The sequence below is a fragment of the Baudoinia panamericana genome (assembly GCF_000338955.1).
Source record: "Baudoinia panamericana UAMH 10762 unplaced genomic scaffold BAUCOscaffold_1, whole genome shotgun sequence".
NCBI lineage: Eukaryota > Fungi > Ascomycota > Dothideomycetes > Mycosphaerellales > Teratosphaeriaceae > Baudoinia > Baudoinia panamericana.
The window spans coordinates 313,741-326,634 of record NW_006911257.1 but is presented as its reverse complement, the minus strand read 5'-3'; the positions used below and the strand labels follow the sequence as shown (position 1 = coordinate 326,634).

The 12,894-nt window shown below is 55.2% G+C and overlaps 6 protein-coding genes across 6 annotated transcripts; 3 read left to right on the top strand and 3 right to left on the bottom strand.

The window, feature by feature from the left end:
- Positions 1–4,945: 4,945 nt before the first annotated feature.
- Positions 4,946–6,632, top strand: BAUCODRAFT_61780 (uncharacterized protein; the record flags this gene model as incomplete). Its single annotated transcript, XM_007673487.1, has 2 exons — positions 4,946–4,970; positions 5,020–6,632. The coding sequence occupies 2 exons, from the start codon at positions 4,946–4,948 to the stop codon at positions 6,630–6,632; spliced, it is 1,638 nt and encodes a 545-aa protein (XP_007671677.1).
- A 325-nt stretch (positions 6,633–6,957) lies between these two features.
- Positions 6,958–8,071, bottom strand: BAUCODRAFT_170640 (uncharacterized protein). Its single transcript, XM_007673486.1, has one exon. It carries the CDS (start codon positions 7,873–7,875, stop codon positions 7,282–7,284), a length of 594 nt encoding a protein of 197 aa, XP_007671676.1. The 5' UTR covers positions 7,876–8,071; the 3' UTR covers positions 6,958–7,281.
- A 195-nt stretch (positions 8,072–8,266) lies between these two features.
- On the bottom strand, positions 8,267–8,914 carry BAUCODRAFT_61005 (uncharacterized protein; the record flags this gene model as incomplete). The annotated part of the gene is made up of 1 exon (XM_007673485.1): positions 8,267–8,914. The coding sequence occupies one exon, from the start codon at positions 8,912–8,914 to the stop codon at positions 8,267–8,269; it is 648 nt and encodes a 215-aa protein (XP_007671675.1).
- A 559-nt stretch (positions 8,915–9,473) lies between these two features.
- BAUCODRAFT_28844 (uncharacterized protein) lies at positions 9,474–11,289 on the top strand. The gene is made up of 6 exons (XM_007673484.1): positions 9,474–9,592; positions 9,653–9,703; positions 9,842–9,918; positions 10,040–10,285; positions 10,338–10,715; positions 10,778–11,289. The coding sequence occupies exons 1-6, from the start codon at positions 9,571–9,573 to the stop codon at positions 10,961–10,963; spliced, it is 960 nt and encodes a 319-aa protein (XP_007671674.1). The 5' UTR covers positions 9,474–9,570; the 3' UTR covers positions 10,964–11,289.
- BAUCODRAFT_28843 (uncharacterized protein) lies at positions 11,232–12,507 on the top strand. The gene has a single exon (XM_007673483.1). It carries the CDS (start codon positions 11,614–11,616, stop codon positions 12,478–12,480), a length of 867 nt encoding a protein of 288 aa, XP_007671673.1. The 5' UTR covers positions 11,232–11,613; the 3' UTR covers positions 12,481–12,507.
- Positions 12,508–12,533: 26 nt separating this feature from the next.
- Positions 12,534–12,894, bottom strand: BAUCODRAFT_171414 (uncharacterized protein). The gene has a single exon (XM_007673482.1). It carries the CDS (start codon positions 12,764–12,766, stop codon positions 12,587–12,589), a length of 180 nt encoding a protein of 59 aa, XP_007671672.1. The 5' UTR covers positions 12,767–12,894; the 3' UTR covers positions 12,534–12,586.

Genomic DNA, 12,894 nt, shown 5'->3' with positions numbered 1-12,894 from the left:
CGAAACGCCACAACATTGTCAAGCACGAATTCAACCAGCAACAGTACCTTCGATGGATCATCCCTCCTGTCGTCGTATTTCTCCTGTAGCTCCCTATCCTCGGTTTACAACCTCTCGCGGTATTACGCAATTACTCAGACGCCGCGCTCTGTGACTACCCGTTACACGACAACTGAGGTGGAGCTGAGTTACGGTATCGGCGACGTCTACACCACGATTGATGGCATACCGATTGCGAGCGGGAACTTCACACCGACAACGACGGTGACAACTAATCTCACCTTGACAAATTCCACGACGATTTACAAATACGCTACGATATCGTCCCTGCCACCGGCACCCAGCTGCTACAATGCCATTAATGGTTATGATTGCAGCTCTCTGTATGTGTCGTACATATCCAGTCTTGGATTGACACCAAACGCAGTACGCAGGTTCTAGAGCACAATTCGCAATGATGTTCGAGACGATGCTGACTGTTGTCGTCAACCACTTAGACCGTTCCTAGTATCACCCCCGCACCGACCAACTCTCCACCATGTCCGGTGCAGTGGTACCAGGCCTGGAGCAGCTGCACGAACATTACTTCCAACCCAGGCGATTGTAAGCTCGAGCAATGGCCCGAGTCAATTTTTACTGACGTGATGCCTCTTACAACCAGGTAGCGTCTACGGAGAAAACGTTCAACTCTATTACTTTCCACCCCAAACCGCCGCCAACATCACCGGCGTCTACGCGAACAACACCACCGCCCCCGCAGTGGTGTACGAGTATGCTCCAGGCACCACCTTCACGTCACCGTCCATTTATCTCTCTTTCGACCTACTTCAGGAGGTTTCAAACGGAGCTTCAGTTTTCTCGAGTTGTACAGGTTGTGATTACCAAGGAGGCTGTTCGGACAATTTCCGCGCAAACTGGGGCGCAACACTTGGAACACTGATAACGAATACCGTCGTTGGTGGGTACGTCCTACCTGCACCTACGATCTCATGCTCACAATTTGGAACCAGCCTTACATCCTACTGCTCTCTCCACTTTGCTCGCCCCTTACAGCGGTGCCCAAGCCTTCAGTGCTGCTAACGTTCTCGCCCATGGCCTCGCGGACTTCGCGTCAGTGGCGGTAAGCAGAGCGATGTGCAGACCCTTCGTGGTTGTTTGAGACGAGACTGACCACCTTACTACCATCTCCAGGCTGTCATTCAGAATCCGCCCAATGATGAGATTTACGCACAGCCTCTGGACCTCAACTCGTTGGCTCGACCGCAACCGACGGACTATTATTTAGCGCTTCATGGGGGTGCGTGCGACGCCATGTATCCCAATCCAGAGTGCAGCACCGTCTTCGAAGGGCAATACCGTGCGATCCTGTCCTTGCCCGCCGAAATCCTGTCCATACGCCCCGAGTGGGGCAGCTGCCTCCCTGCCCTTTACGGCGTCTACGATCCACCCTCCGCCCTGTCGCAAGCCTCAACCATAGCGGGTGTTTCCCGTTTGTCGGAAACCACGACATCAGACCAAACATTGACGACACAGACGCCGGCCTCACCCGCTACGCCGTTGTCTTCTCCGACTCCTACGCAAACTTCACCCATTGCTGCAAATATAGTAATATTGTCTACCGCCGGCGCAGGAGAGGCGCCTAATACGGTAGCAGTTGATCCTTCACCAAGTCAAGGGACGCAAACAACCCAGCCATCGCAGACTGGACAGGCTGCCAGCGCTAACCCTCCAGCGTCCACTCAGCAGTCCTCTGGCTCCGAGAGCACAGCCGCGTCCATCAACGCACTTTCCGTTCTCGCGTCTGCTTTGACTAGTGGAGACTCTTCTCATACCAGTGCGGTTACAGCTGCCACGACTACTGAAAGTCAGGGGGGACTGGCCACCGCTGCTGCCTCATCTGGGCAACAAAGTGCCAGCCCCGCACAGGCCAGCATTGCGCAAGCAGCTAGTGACAGCGATCCAACCGCCGGAGGCGCCGTGATATCAGCTAACGCACAAAGCCAAGCACAAGCCGGTGGTCAGGCAGCCGCCTCAGTCTCATCGAACGAAGTGTCTCCCAGTACGCTACTTGCGGAGACAACCGTTGCCAACAGCCCGACCACTCAATCTGCCACCGTTAACGCACAAGGACAGACCTCCACAAGGCCGAGCGCAGCTGCCTTAGTCATAGGAACTAGTACTATCGCACTAGGAGCGAATCCTACTACAGCTCCTGCGACTACTGCAGTCGTGGCAGGCACTTCCTTCACCGTGTCCTACGACGCAAACAGCACTCCCGTGGTAAACGGCGTATCCGTCACGTCAGGCGCCACTGACATCGTCATTGGAGGGCAGACGATAGCCAACACTGGGTCTGCGGTGGTGATTGGCACTAGCACCATATCAGCCCCCGCTGCAGCGACTCAGCAAGGCGGAACAACGACGATTGCGGTGATTGGTGGGCAAAGTTATACAGTGTCCGCTGACAGCACCGGTGCTGTGGCCGTCAATGGGGTCACTATCACACAAGGCAGCTCAGCTACGTCCGTGAGCGGCCAGACAGTACAGTACCTTGCAGGTACTTTGCCAACCGCTGATGCTGGCCAGCCCGCAACTATTACTGCAGCTGCGGTAGTTGCGACAGTGGCAGGCAGCACATTTTCCATATCCCAAGATAGCCAAGGAAGCGCTGTCGTAAACGGGGCGACGCTGTCAGCGGGCGCCACCATCACGACTGCAGGCCAGGTCCTAGTTGTGGCATCGAACGCTGTCGTCGTTGGAAGCAGCACGGTTCAACTGAACCAGGCAGCAACAACCTCGCCCAGCGGTCCCACAGCGGTTGCTACGATATCCAACCAAGTCTTTTCGGTTCAAGCGAGCAACGGTAATGTCGTCATAAACAGCGTCACGCTGACACCTTCACAAACAACAATCATTACCGGCCAGACATTGTCGGCTGACTTTAACGGCGTGATTGTTGGTGGCAGTACAATCGCTCTCGTCTCGACGAACGCAGCCGCACCTGCAGCAGTTGCCACTGTGTCTGGGCAGATCTTCTCCATTTCACAAGCGAGCAATGGCAACGTCATTGTGAACAGCGCCACCGTTACCCCAGGCGGAGCGACAGTGATCGCTGGACAAACAATCTCGGCAAATGCAAAGGGAGTGGTTATCGGAAGCACTACGGTCGGCCTAGCCTCAATAAACCCAGCTGCGCCGCAAACAGTGGCCACCGTCGCCGGGCAAACATACACAATCTCGACAGCGAGCAATGGCAATGTTGTCGTAAACGGCGCCACAATCACCGCTGGAAATGCGGCCACAAGCGTCAACGGCCAGCAGGTCTCGTTCGGAGCATCAGGTGTTGTAGTAGGAAGCAGCACGATTTACCTACCTTCAGCGGCCACGCCGACAGGTGCCGTCATCACTGCAGGCTCGAACGTCTTTACTGTTGCTCCAAACCCGAGTCAAACGAAGGTCGACGTCGTGGGAGGCTCGATCTTTCTGACTGTCGGAGGGGCAGCAGCGACGGTCTCTGGTGTAGTTTTCAGCGCCGCCGCAAACGGAGTCGTCGTGGATTCCTCGCTACGATCACTTTCTGCTCTACCCACTACCGCTGCCGGAGCGGTAGCCACTGGCGCCCTCTTCACCGCTGGATCGCAGACATTCCAGGTAGTGCAGAATCCAAGCAATACCGCTGTGAAAGTGGTGGATAGCTCAGTGAGCTTGACTGTTGGGGGAGCTGCTCGGACTGTCTCTGGAGTGACGTTCACTGCGGCTACGAGTGGTATTGTGGTGGATGGAACGCTCAGGTCGTTGTCAGCGTTGACGCCGGATGGAGTTATGGTGACATCTGGCGCTGTATTCACTCAAGCCTCGAACACCATCACAGCGGTCGCTGCACAGGCCAGTGGCGGTAGTGGAGTGGTCGTGGTAGCCGGCTCGATCACGCTGACGGTCGGAGGAAGCGCGAAGACCGTCTCTGGCGTCACGCTGAGCGCTGTTCCCAACGGTGTGGTGGAAGACGGCACCACGATCCTCTTTTCGAGCTTGCCAACCATTACCGCCGCGCCTGTCACAGGGGCCATCTTTACCGCTGGGAGTGATAGCTCATCGGCGGTCTTTACCGTCACTCGTGACCCAAGCCAGACCGGTATCGATATCGTCGACGGTTCGATCACGCTTACCATTGGCGGGTCGGCGCAAACCTTATCAGGCGTCACGCTCAGCGCTGCATCGAATGGCATCGTTGAGAACGGCAACACGATCGCATTCTCGACTCTGCCCAGCCCGACCTCAACGCTTTCTGGCGCCGTGTTTACAGCTGGTACCTCACAGGTCTTTACCGCCGTTCGCAATCCGACTCAGACCAGCCTTGAGATCGTTGACGGCTCCATCACTCTTACGGTTGGTGGACCCGCGCAGACAATCTCCGGGTTAACGCTGAGTGCAGCGTCGAACGGCATTGTTGAAGATGGAACGCTTGTGTCTTTGTCTGCGATCAGTACGAGCAGTCCAACTCTCACCACCGGGAGCTCGGCTCTGAGTGGGAGTGTGGGAGCAGGTGCTTCGACGTCAGCGCGTTCCACGACGTCCACGAAGTCCGCGGCGGCTGGTTCCCTGCGGTACGATTATGTCCATACAGCATCGGCTTTGCTGATAATGGCAATAATGTTGGTACATATATCGATCGTGTAACGCATTCATGTAGACATCTGTGCATCATCCTGTTTCACGCTCCATTATTATCATTGAAGACTGTATAGTGGGCGCCTGTCAATGGATATAGTTGTATCTCTTTACCAGTCTTGCTCTACCATGCACAAGGCGGCGCATACGGCATACCTTACATCAGCGCACGGGCCATGCGCACGCGAGATCGAGAGCTTCACGCGACAGATTGACTTTGTGAAGCGACGAGAAAACGCAGCATTGTGTATAACGAACGAAATACGAATTGCCCAACATGCAGGCCCCTGTGGTTGTTATGAGTACGTACTATTCCTCATGTGACGTGATTACAAGCTAATAATGCGGCAGACACGCAATCTGGCGAGCGCAAAACGGGCCGACAAGCACAACTTTCCAACATCACCGCTGCGAAGACAGTCGCGGACATTATCCGATCATGTCTTGGTCCGAAGGCGATGCTGAAGATGCTGCTCGATCCCATGGGCGGTATTGTGCTGACCAACGACGGACATGCCATTCTGAGGGAGATTGAAGTCGCACATCCAGCAGCGAAGAGCATGATCGAATTGGCGCGGACGCAGGACGAGGAGGTGGGCGATGGCACCACGACCGTCATAATCTTAGCCGGCGAGATCTTGGCCCTATCGCTACCCCAACTAGAGAGGAACATACACCCAGTGGTTATCATCCAGGCATTCAAGAAGGCATTAGCGGATGCGCTGCAAGTGATCCAAGACACATCAATACCTGTGGACGTCAACGACAACCAGGTCATGCGGGACCTTATATCAACATCCATCGGCACAAAGTTCACATCGCGATATTCGGACCTCATGTGCGATCTCGCACTCACAGCCGTGCGGACAGTCAGCCACGATGCCGGAGGCGGCAAGAAAGAAGTCGACATCAAGCGTTATGCTCGCGTCGAGAAGATCCCCGGTGGCGAGATCGAAGATAGTTGTGTGCTGGATGGTGTTATGTTAAACAAAGACATCACCCACCCCAAGATGCGGCGACGAATAGAGAATCCGCGCATCGTATTACTTGACTGCACGCTCGAGTACAAGAAGGGCGAATCGCAAACCAACATCGAAATCACGAAAGAAGAAGACTGGAATCGCATCCTGCAGATCGAAGAAGAGCAAGTGCGCTCCATGTGCGACGCCATCATCGCCGTGAAACCGGACCTCGTCATCACCGAAAAAGGCGTCTCAGATCTAGCGCAGCACTTCCTCCTCAAAGCCAACATCACCGCACTACGGCGTGTCCGGAAAACAGACAATAACCGCATCGCCCGTGCCGTCGGCGCCACCATCGTCAACTCCGTCCACGACCTCACAGAACGAGACGTGGGCACGCAATGCGGCCTCTTCGACATCAACAAGATCGGAGACGAGTACTTCACCTTCCTCACTAAATGCAAGACACCCAAAGCATGCACCATTCTTCTCCGCGGACCTTCAAAAGACATCCTCAACGAAATCGACCGGAACTTGCTCGACGCCATGAGCGTAGCCCGCAACGTCATCTTCCACCCTTACCTCTCCCCCGGCGGCGGCGCGACCGAAATGGCCGTCTCTGTCCGTCTAGCCGCCAAATCCAAGTCGATAGAAGGCGTGCAGCAATGGCCATACCGCGCGATTGCGGAATCTATGGAAGTCATTCCTCGCACGCTGATACAAAACGCCGGCACAAGCCCGATCAGGCTACTCACCCAGCTGCGGGCGAAGCACGTGGAGCAGCAGAGTGGCGTGTGCAGCTGGGGCATTGATGGCGAGGCGGGCAAGGTGGTGGATATGAAGGATCTGGGCGTGTGGGAGCCGCAGGCGATTAAGCTGCAGAGTGTTAAGACGGCTGTGGAAAGTGCGTGTTTGTTGTTGAGGGTGGATGATATAGTGGGGGCGAAGAGTGCGAAGAGTGCGGGCGGTGGGATTGGGGGCGGTGGCGGAGAGGAGGATTGATGATGTGGAGATATCGAAGTATGATACCTCTCTAATCTCGCTAGGCACATGCTCCATAAGCTCTAGATACACAGTACAGTTTCTGCGTGTTGCCCCACTGCATAACCAATGTGGCTGGCAACGTCGGAGCCTTTCAAGACCTGTATATTTGGAGGCACATCGCCAGATCAGCCCATTTGCACCTTCTCGTACGTCTTCTCGCATTCTCATCTACGCGCAAGGAGTGAATGCGTTCGTTTGGAGGCTCAAGGCCCGCCGAAGCGTGACCTTGTTGCTGAGGACTAGTGTGGATGCTTTGCGAAGCGGAGAACTGTAAGCGTGGGGAATGAATCAACCTCAATGGTGTTGCATTCAGCTTCAGGTTACCAACACACCATCGCTTCGGTAGAAGCTTGTTGTCCGCCACTCGCTATCAGATCTGTTTTATTGCACCCAAACACTCTGTCAATGGGCGAAAGAATTCGTCTGGTGGCACGTCCACGGAAACGCGGGTAAACCAACACGACTTGATCCTCACTTCATATCTCTGCCAATCGGACATAGTTGCATCCCGTCTACATTCTGTAGGAAAGCCCGTCCTCCACTAATCTCACAACCTCCGTCCTCACCCTTTTTACCAGTGCTTCTAGCTCAGGCACAACCCCCACCGCTAGACGTGGGATGACTTGCTCGCGCCTGCGCAGCAAAGTATATGACCGGCGGCATTGTCGGCCCTCTCCTCCATAAACGGCAACAGCCTGTCCATTTCCTCATGGAAAAGCTTCGTCAACGCCTCGAACCGTTTGATTGGGTCAACCTTTGTCGACCAAAACGGAACAAGATACTCCGTCATTGCCTCGTTCCCGCGGTCAAGGTCGTAGCCTAGAATCTGCATGGACCGCTGGATGCGCTGGATGTCAATATCGCGAGCTATGACTCGCTCTCCTTCGCTGATCCCAGTATCGTTATGGAGATTGAACAGACCTGTCAATTCGTTTGACGGTAATCGATTTGGCAACCCTGCTGAGAACGCTACCTTGGGACTGCCAGTTGGAGTGATCGGGCCTGGGGACGCACGGCTTTGGACGTCTGGCCGTGCAGTATGGGGCAGACCTTGTGTCTCTGGGTGCTGGATGCTGTGATGCTGATGCTTTCCATGCCGCGATTGCTGGGTAGCCGTAGAGGTGTGAATCTGTGTCGTCCTCCCTTTGCGTCTACCTCGCCGTGATTTGGTCGACGCATGTTGCTCGTTTAATTCACTCATGGCTGCACGTTAGTATGATTGCGTTCGCCGGCGGAAACACCATAGGCATATGAAGTCTGGTCCGTTTGCTTGGGAGTTGCATGAGCACGCACCGCTGCCGTACGGGTTTGTTAATGAAAGCTTCTTCGGATGCACGGTGCCCTTTTCAGCGTCGTCCGCGTACATGTGTTTGTGAAGGATACTCATTGTGCACGTACAAAGATCGGGACAAACCATGACTGTTCGCTTGACAGATGCCGAAGCCTAATAGTAGCACCAGATCTGTTGCCTTTCGTAAGCAGTGTGATATAGGACATCGATACCTACAGTGGAGACGTCAGGATATAAATGCAATTAGTGGCTCTGACATCTAAAAAGCAGACTCAGCTAGGTCTCGACTGCGATTACGTTATCACAGCTCGCTCTTCAGCTCCTGAACATATTCCAATGAACCCATGGGCACGCAATGGCCGTTACTGCCATTTCGCTCACACTGATCCGGACATGGATAGCTCTGATCAAACTGCCAGAGCAAATATGGATCGGTCTCGTTCGTCAAGACATTGCGTATTAGGCTCGTCCGCGTCGGCAAGGTGCCAACTCGCTCAAATACTTCATGACAGAGTAGGTTCGGATGAGGCCAGCCATGCGCCATCCTCGCCGTAATGTTCGTGGCGTAGACGCACTCCTTAAAGCCGGCGAACCTGATAGCGGAGGCGCACATCGGGCACGGCTCGGACGTTGTATAGAGCGTGAGATCTCGATATGCCAGTAACGCTTCGGCCGGAGACAGCTTGAAGTGACCCTCTGGGTCGGTTAAGATGGCTGTACAGTTGTTCAGAGCTGCCGTCTCGCCATGCAGGATGGGATTGCCGGTGGAAGAGACAGTGTTGATGCCAGTGCAAACAAGATCGCCTAAGCTGCTAGAAGCTGTATGGTTCACAACGACTGCGCCGAAGTACTCGAACGGGCAGGGCGATATGTTCTCATGAAGGGTTTGCATGGCCTGCCGTATCCAGTACTCGTGTGTGGGCAGTGGAACATTGCTTGCGTTGTGCATATTCAGACCGCGGATCGTCTCGGGAACAGCCTCGCGGTCACCTCGTATCATCATGGATGCTAAAGAAGCAGAAGGCACGATCACGAGAGCAACGACGAGTAGGCGTAGGACCACCGGAAGGTGCATGGTCCTTGTTGTTACTAAGCGCCGTTTCAACACTCTGTGAAACTGGTGTGGTTACGGAGGTAAGATCGCGAATTCGTGTGAAAACGAAGGGATAGTACTTAGAAACGTCCATACCGCATCGAGGGAAAGCCCGGGAGTGGAGTTGTAAGCATGATGTTTCGGACGGAAGGCTACATATGGCTTGGAGTTGGCATTAACTGAATATCGTGCTGGTATTGAATTGGTGAGGTCCAGCTGCTATGACATTAAGCATACGCAATGCTCGAAGATGAGATGTTAACAGGCATGAGTGAGAAGAGACGATCTCGACAAGTCGTGGAACTGTCTCCCGAGTTTTTCCGGCCGCCCAACGTGCGGCAAACGGCTAATGAGATGCGCGTGGACCGTGCATCCCCTGATTTTTCAGTGTGAAGCTGTTGCGCTCAAAACCATCACAATCCACTGCACATCCACCTGCACCATCTCCAACTACACCATCTCCACTCACTTCGACCTTCCTTCTTCCATTGAGCTTGAGCAATACCGTCACAATGTCCAAGGGCGATGTGGATCGTGAGTCGTAGAGCAAGCCATTGGCGCTTCCGGGCATTGGCAGCTAACGGTGATGCGCAGAGGGCAAGAAGTCCTTCATGGGCATGCCCGGTTTCGTCGTCGACTTCTTGAGTACGTTTCACTTCACTTAGCAAGTCATGAGCGGCACCACAAGTGGTCGTGGTGATGGCCGAAGCTCTCCAGCAGCTGGCGATAAGAGCTGGACGGGAGCTCGAACAACGGCGGAACAGAACTGACAATGTTTCGCAGTGGGTGGTGTCTCCGCCGCCGTCTCCAAGACCGCCGCTGCACCTATCGAGCGTGTTAAGCTCCTCATTCAGAACCAGGTATGCCTCCTTGAGCATTGGCAGCGCGACCGGCGCATTGTGACACCATTCTGCATGAAGCCTGCCAAGACTTACCCGCGGAGGAGCTTCAAGCATGCTAACCACGCCATGCTCTTAACAGGATGAGATGTTGAAGAGTGGCCGTCTCGACCGCAAGTACAATGGCATCATCGACTGCTTCCGCAGGACGATGGGTGACGAAGGTGTTGCGGCGCTGTGGCGTGGCAACACTGCCAACGTTATCCGTTACTTCCCAACCCAGGCCCTGAACTTCGCGTTCCGTGACACCTACAAGTCAATGTTCGGCTACAAGAAGGAACGTGATGGCTACTGGTGGTGGATGTTCGGTAACCTTGCATCTGGTGGTGTACGTCTTGACAATCTCACCTTCAACCCATAGGCCCTACTAACATGCTTAGGCTGCCGGTGCCACCTCCCTCCTCTTCGTCTACTCTCTCGACTACGCCCGTACCCGTCTGGCCAACGACGCCAAGAACGCAAAGAAGGGCGGTGAGCGTCAATTCAACGGCCTGGTTGATGTCTACAAGAAGACCCTCGCCACCGACGGTGTCGCCGGTCTCTACCGTGGTTTCATGCCCTCCGTCACTGGTATCATCGTCTACCGTGGTCTCTACTTCGGCATGTACGACTCGCTCAAGCCCGTCATCCTCGTCGGCCCGCTCGAGGGCAACTTCCTCGCCTCCTTCTTGCTCGGCTGGGGTGTCACGACTGCCGCTGGTGTTGCCTCGTACCCGCTTGACACCATCCGTCGTCGCATGATGATGACGTCTGGTGAGGTGAGTAGCAGCAACCTCCAATTTTTACACACGTGACATGTGACTGATATTGTGGATCACAGGCCGTCAAGTACAAGTCCTCCCTCGACGCCGCGCAGCAGATCGTCGCCAAGGAGGGTGTCGCCTCGCTCTTCAAGGGTGCGGGTGCCAACATCCTCCGTGGTGTCGCTGGTGCCGGTGTGCTCTCCATCTACGACCAGGCTCAGCTGCTCATGTTCGGCAAGGCCTTCAAGGGTGGCTCAGGTTAAGCGCCTCAACCTACCCAACAAGAAGATCAATCAACTCATGGTCTAAACGGCGGTGGAAGGAGCATGGGAGTCTGCATGCCTGTGAAGATTGCAGACGGCATAAAATGGGGTTGTGCATTATGGCGAGGGTGTAGCGTGGGGGGCAGCAAGGCTCTAGGCTGGACTGGGGCTGATGCTGCAGGTGCGCTGGATTGGTGGTGGACATGGCGATGAGGTGAGACTGCTGTGCTGATGGACGTGCATGGTGGTCTTTCTTCTGAGCCTGCAATGTGTACCTGTATTCCTGCGGTATCGCCTCTTCCGCGTGTACTACAATTGGTTGCGAGTTATTCATTGCACGGGCGTAATAGACTGGCTTTCTCTTAACCTCACAGCTTCACGTCCCTGCGCCTATCTCCATGATGTCGTTCCTGCTGCCAGTCCTCGCAACATACGTAGCAGCCGCGAATTACATCACGTGACATAGATCCGCAACGTGTACGTCATCTGTTGTCGCACTTTCAAGCAAGGAGGAGCAATCAATGAACGTGTCAGTTGCATGCTGAGGCAGCAATCCATGGCAGCACTTACTTGCCATTTCTCCTACCACAGTCCAATCCGATAGCATCGAATAACCGAAAGACATCCAACACATCGGAAGTACTGCCACCATGCCGCCCATACCGCTGCACATCGACGACCCGATCACGCCGCAAAAACCGCAAGCCGTCGAGCCGCAGACGGCAGCTGCAGAGCCTCCAGCACAGCCGTTCAGTGGCCCGGCTAGCAACGTAGCGACGACCACCGCACCAGCTGCAGCACCCTCAAGCTATCCGGCCGCGAGACCTGGTGCAGCCGCGGTACCTGCGCCAACATCATATGTGCCTAGACCGCACCAACAGCCCACTCAGACGCAGGCAGTGTGGGAAGAGGAAGACCGCCCAGCTCCGCCTCAACCAGGAGCTGTGCCTGTGCCACCTTCGCAGTACGCGCCCCGGACACCGAGCAATGCTGGCATAGTTCCTCCTCCACCTAGAGGGGGCGACAGCGCGCAACATCAGGGTACTGCGTTCACTGGCCACTTGAACCAGATGTACACGCCGCCAGCAGCGCAGGCCTTCCAGCATAACTACGCCCCTACGCACTCGACATCAACTGCAGGTATTGTACCTGGGCAGGCGACTACACCATCACGGAGTGGACCCACCACTCTCAATCTTGGTCCCGTGCAGCAGGATGAGCGACGAATCAGCGCCGAGCACCCGCCCGGCTACGTGCAGAACGCGTATGCGCAGGAGATGAGTTCCGCGCAACGGGCAAGTCTGGATCAAGAGACGAAGAGGGAAGGTTTGGCTGCACAGTTGGGCCTTACAGGGCATTCGGGTTTTGGTGCGGGTACGCCGAGCCGCGTTGGAGACCCAGATGCGAGCGATGGGGTGGGCGGAGTCTTGGATGCGGCGAAGGGGTGGATGAACAAGGCGGGTGCTGCGCTGGCGGAGGGAGAGCGGAGTGTGTGGAAGTGGATGGATGGGAAGTGAGTGTGCGATGAGTGAGGACCTGCGGAGCGACCAGCGTGGGGCTGCGCTAGTAAGAGCGACAACCTCTTTGGTTAGAGCAATGATACTCGATCATGAATGAGAGAATTCATGGTATTCGGATTCTTTGCCAGCGTTGTCTCACACTGCCTTGCACCTTCCATTCCACGCAAAAGACTAGCTGTACGCTGAAGACCTCTTCGCCTTGCGGATGGGCTCGCGCTGAATTTCGCTGAGTCCACTGGAATGGTCGAATGAAGTACGGCTGAGCGTTTATTTCATGGCGCATGTACTGTCGGGAAGCCAACTAAGTGTAAATGTTGCTTTACACGAAGCAGACAGTTTGGCGCCAAGCATTGCGCGGAAAGCGTCCGCTCGCACGCCCACAAATGCTATGCCAAGACTTGAACCTTAGCA

Bases quoted from the DNA above. Each gene is read 5' to 3' on its own strand.
- BAUCODRAFT_28844 (XM_007673484.1), top strand. From the start codon at position 9,571: ATGTCCAAGGGCGATGTGGATC. The intron at 9,593-9,652 runs GTGAGTCGTAGA...GGTGATGCGCAG, and splicing joins GTCCAAGGGCGATGTGGATC to AGGGCAAGAAGTCCTTCATG. The intron at 10,716-10,777 runs GTGAGTAGCAGC...TGTGGATCACAG, and splicing joins TGATGATGACGTCTGGTGAG to GCCGTCAAGTACAAGTCCTC.
- BAUCODRAFT_171414 (XM_007673482.1), bottom strand. From the start codon at position 12,766: ATGCGCCATGAAATAAACGCTCAGCCGTACTTCATTCGACCATTCCAG.
- BAUCODRAFT_170640 (XM_007673486.1), bottom strand. From the start codon at position 7,875: ATGAGTGAATTAAACGAGCAACATGCGTCGACCAAATCACGGCGAGGT.
- BAUCODRAFT_28843 (XM_007673483.1), top strand. From the start codon at position 11,614: ATGCCGCCCATACCGCTGCACATCGACGACCCGATCACGCCGCAAAAA.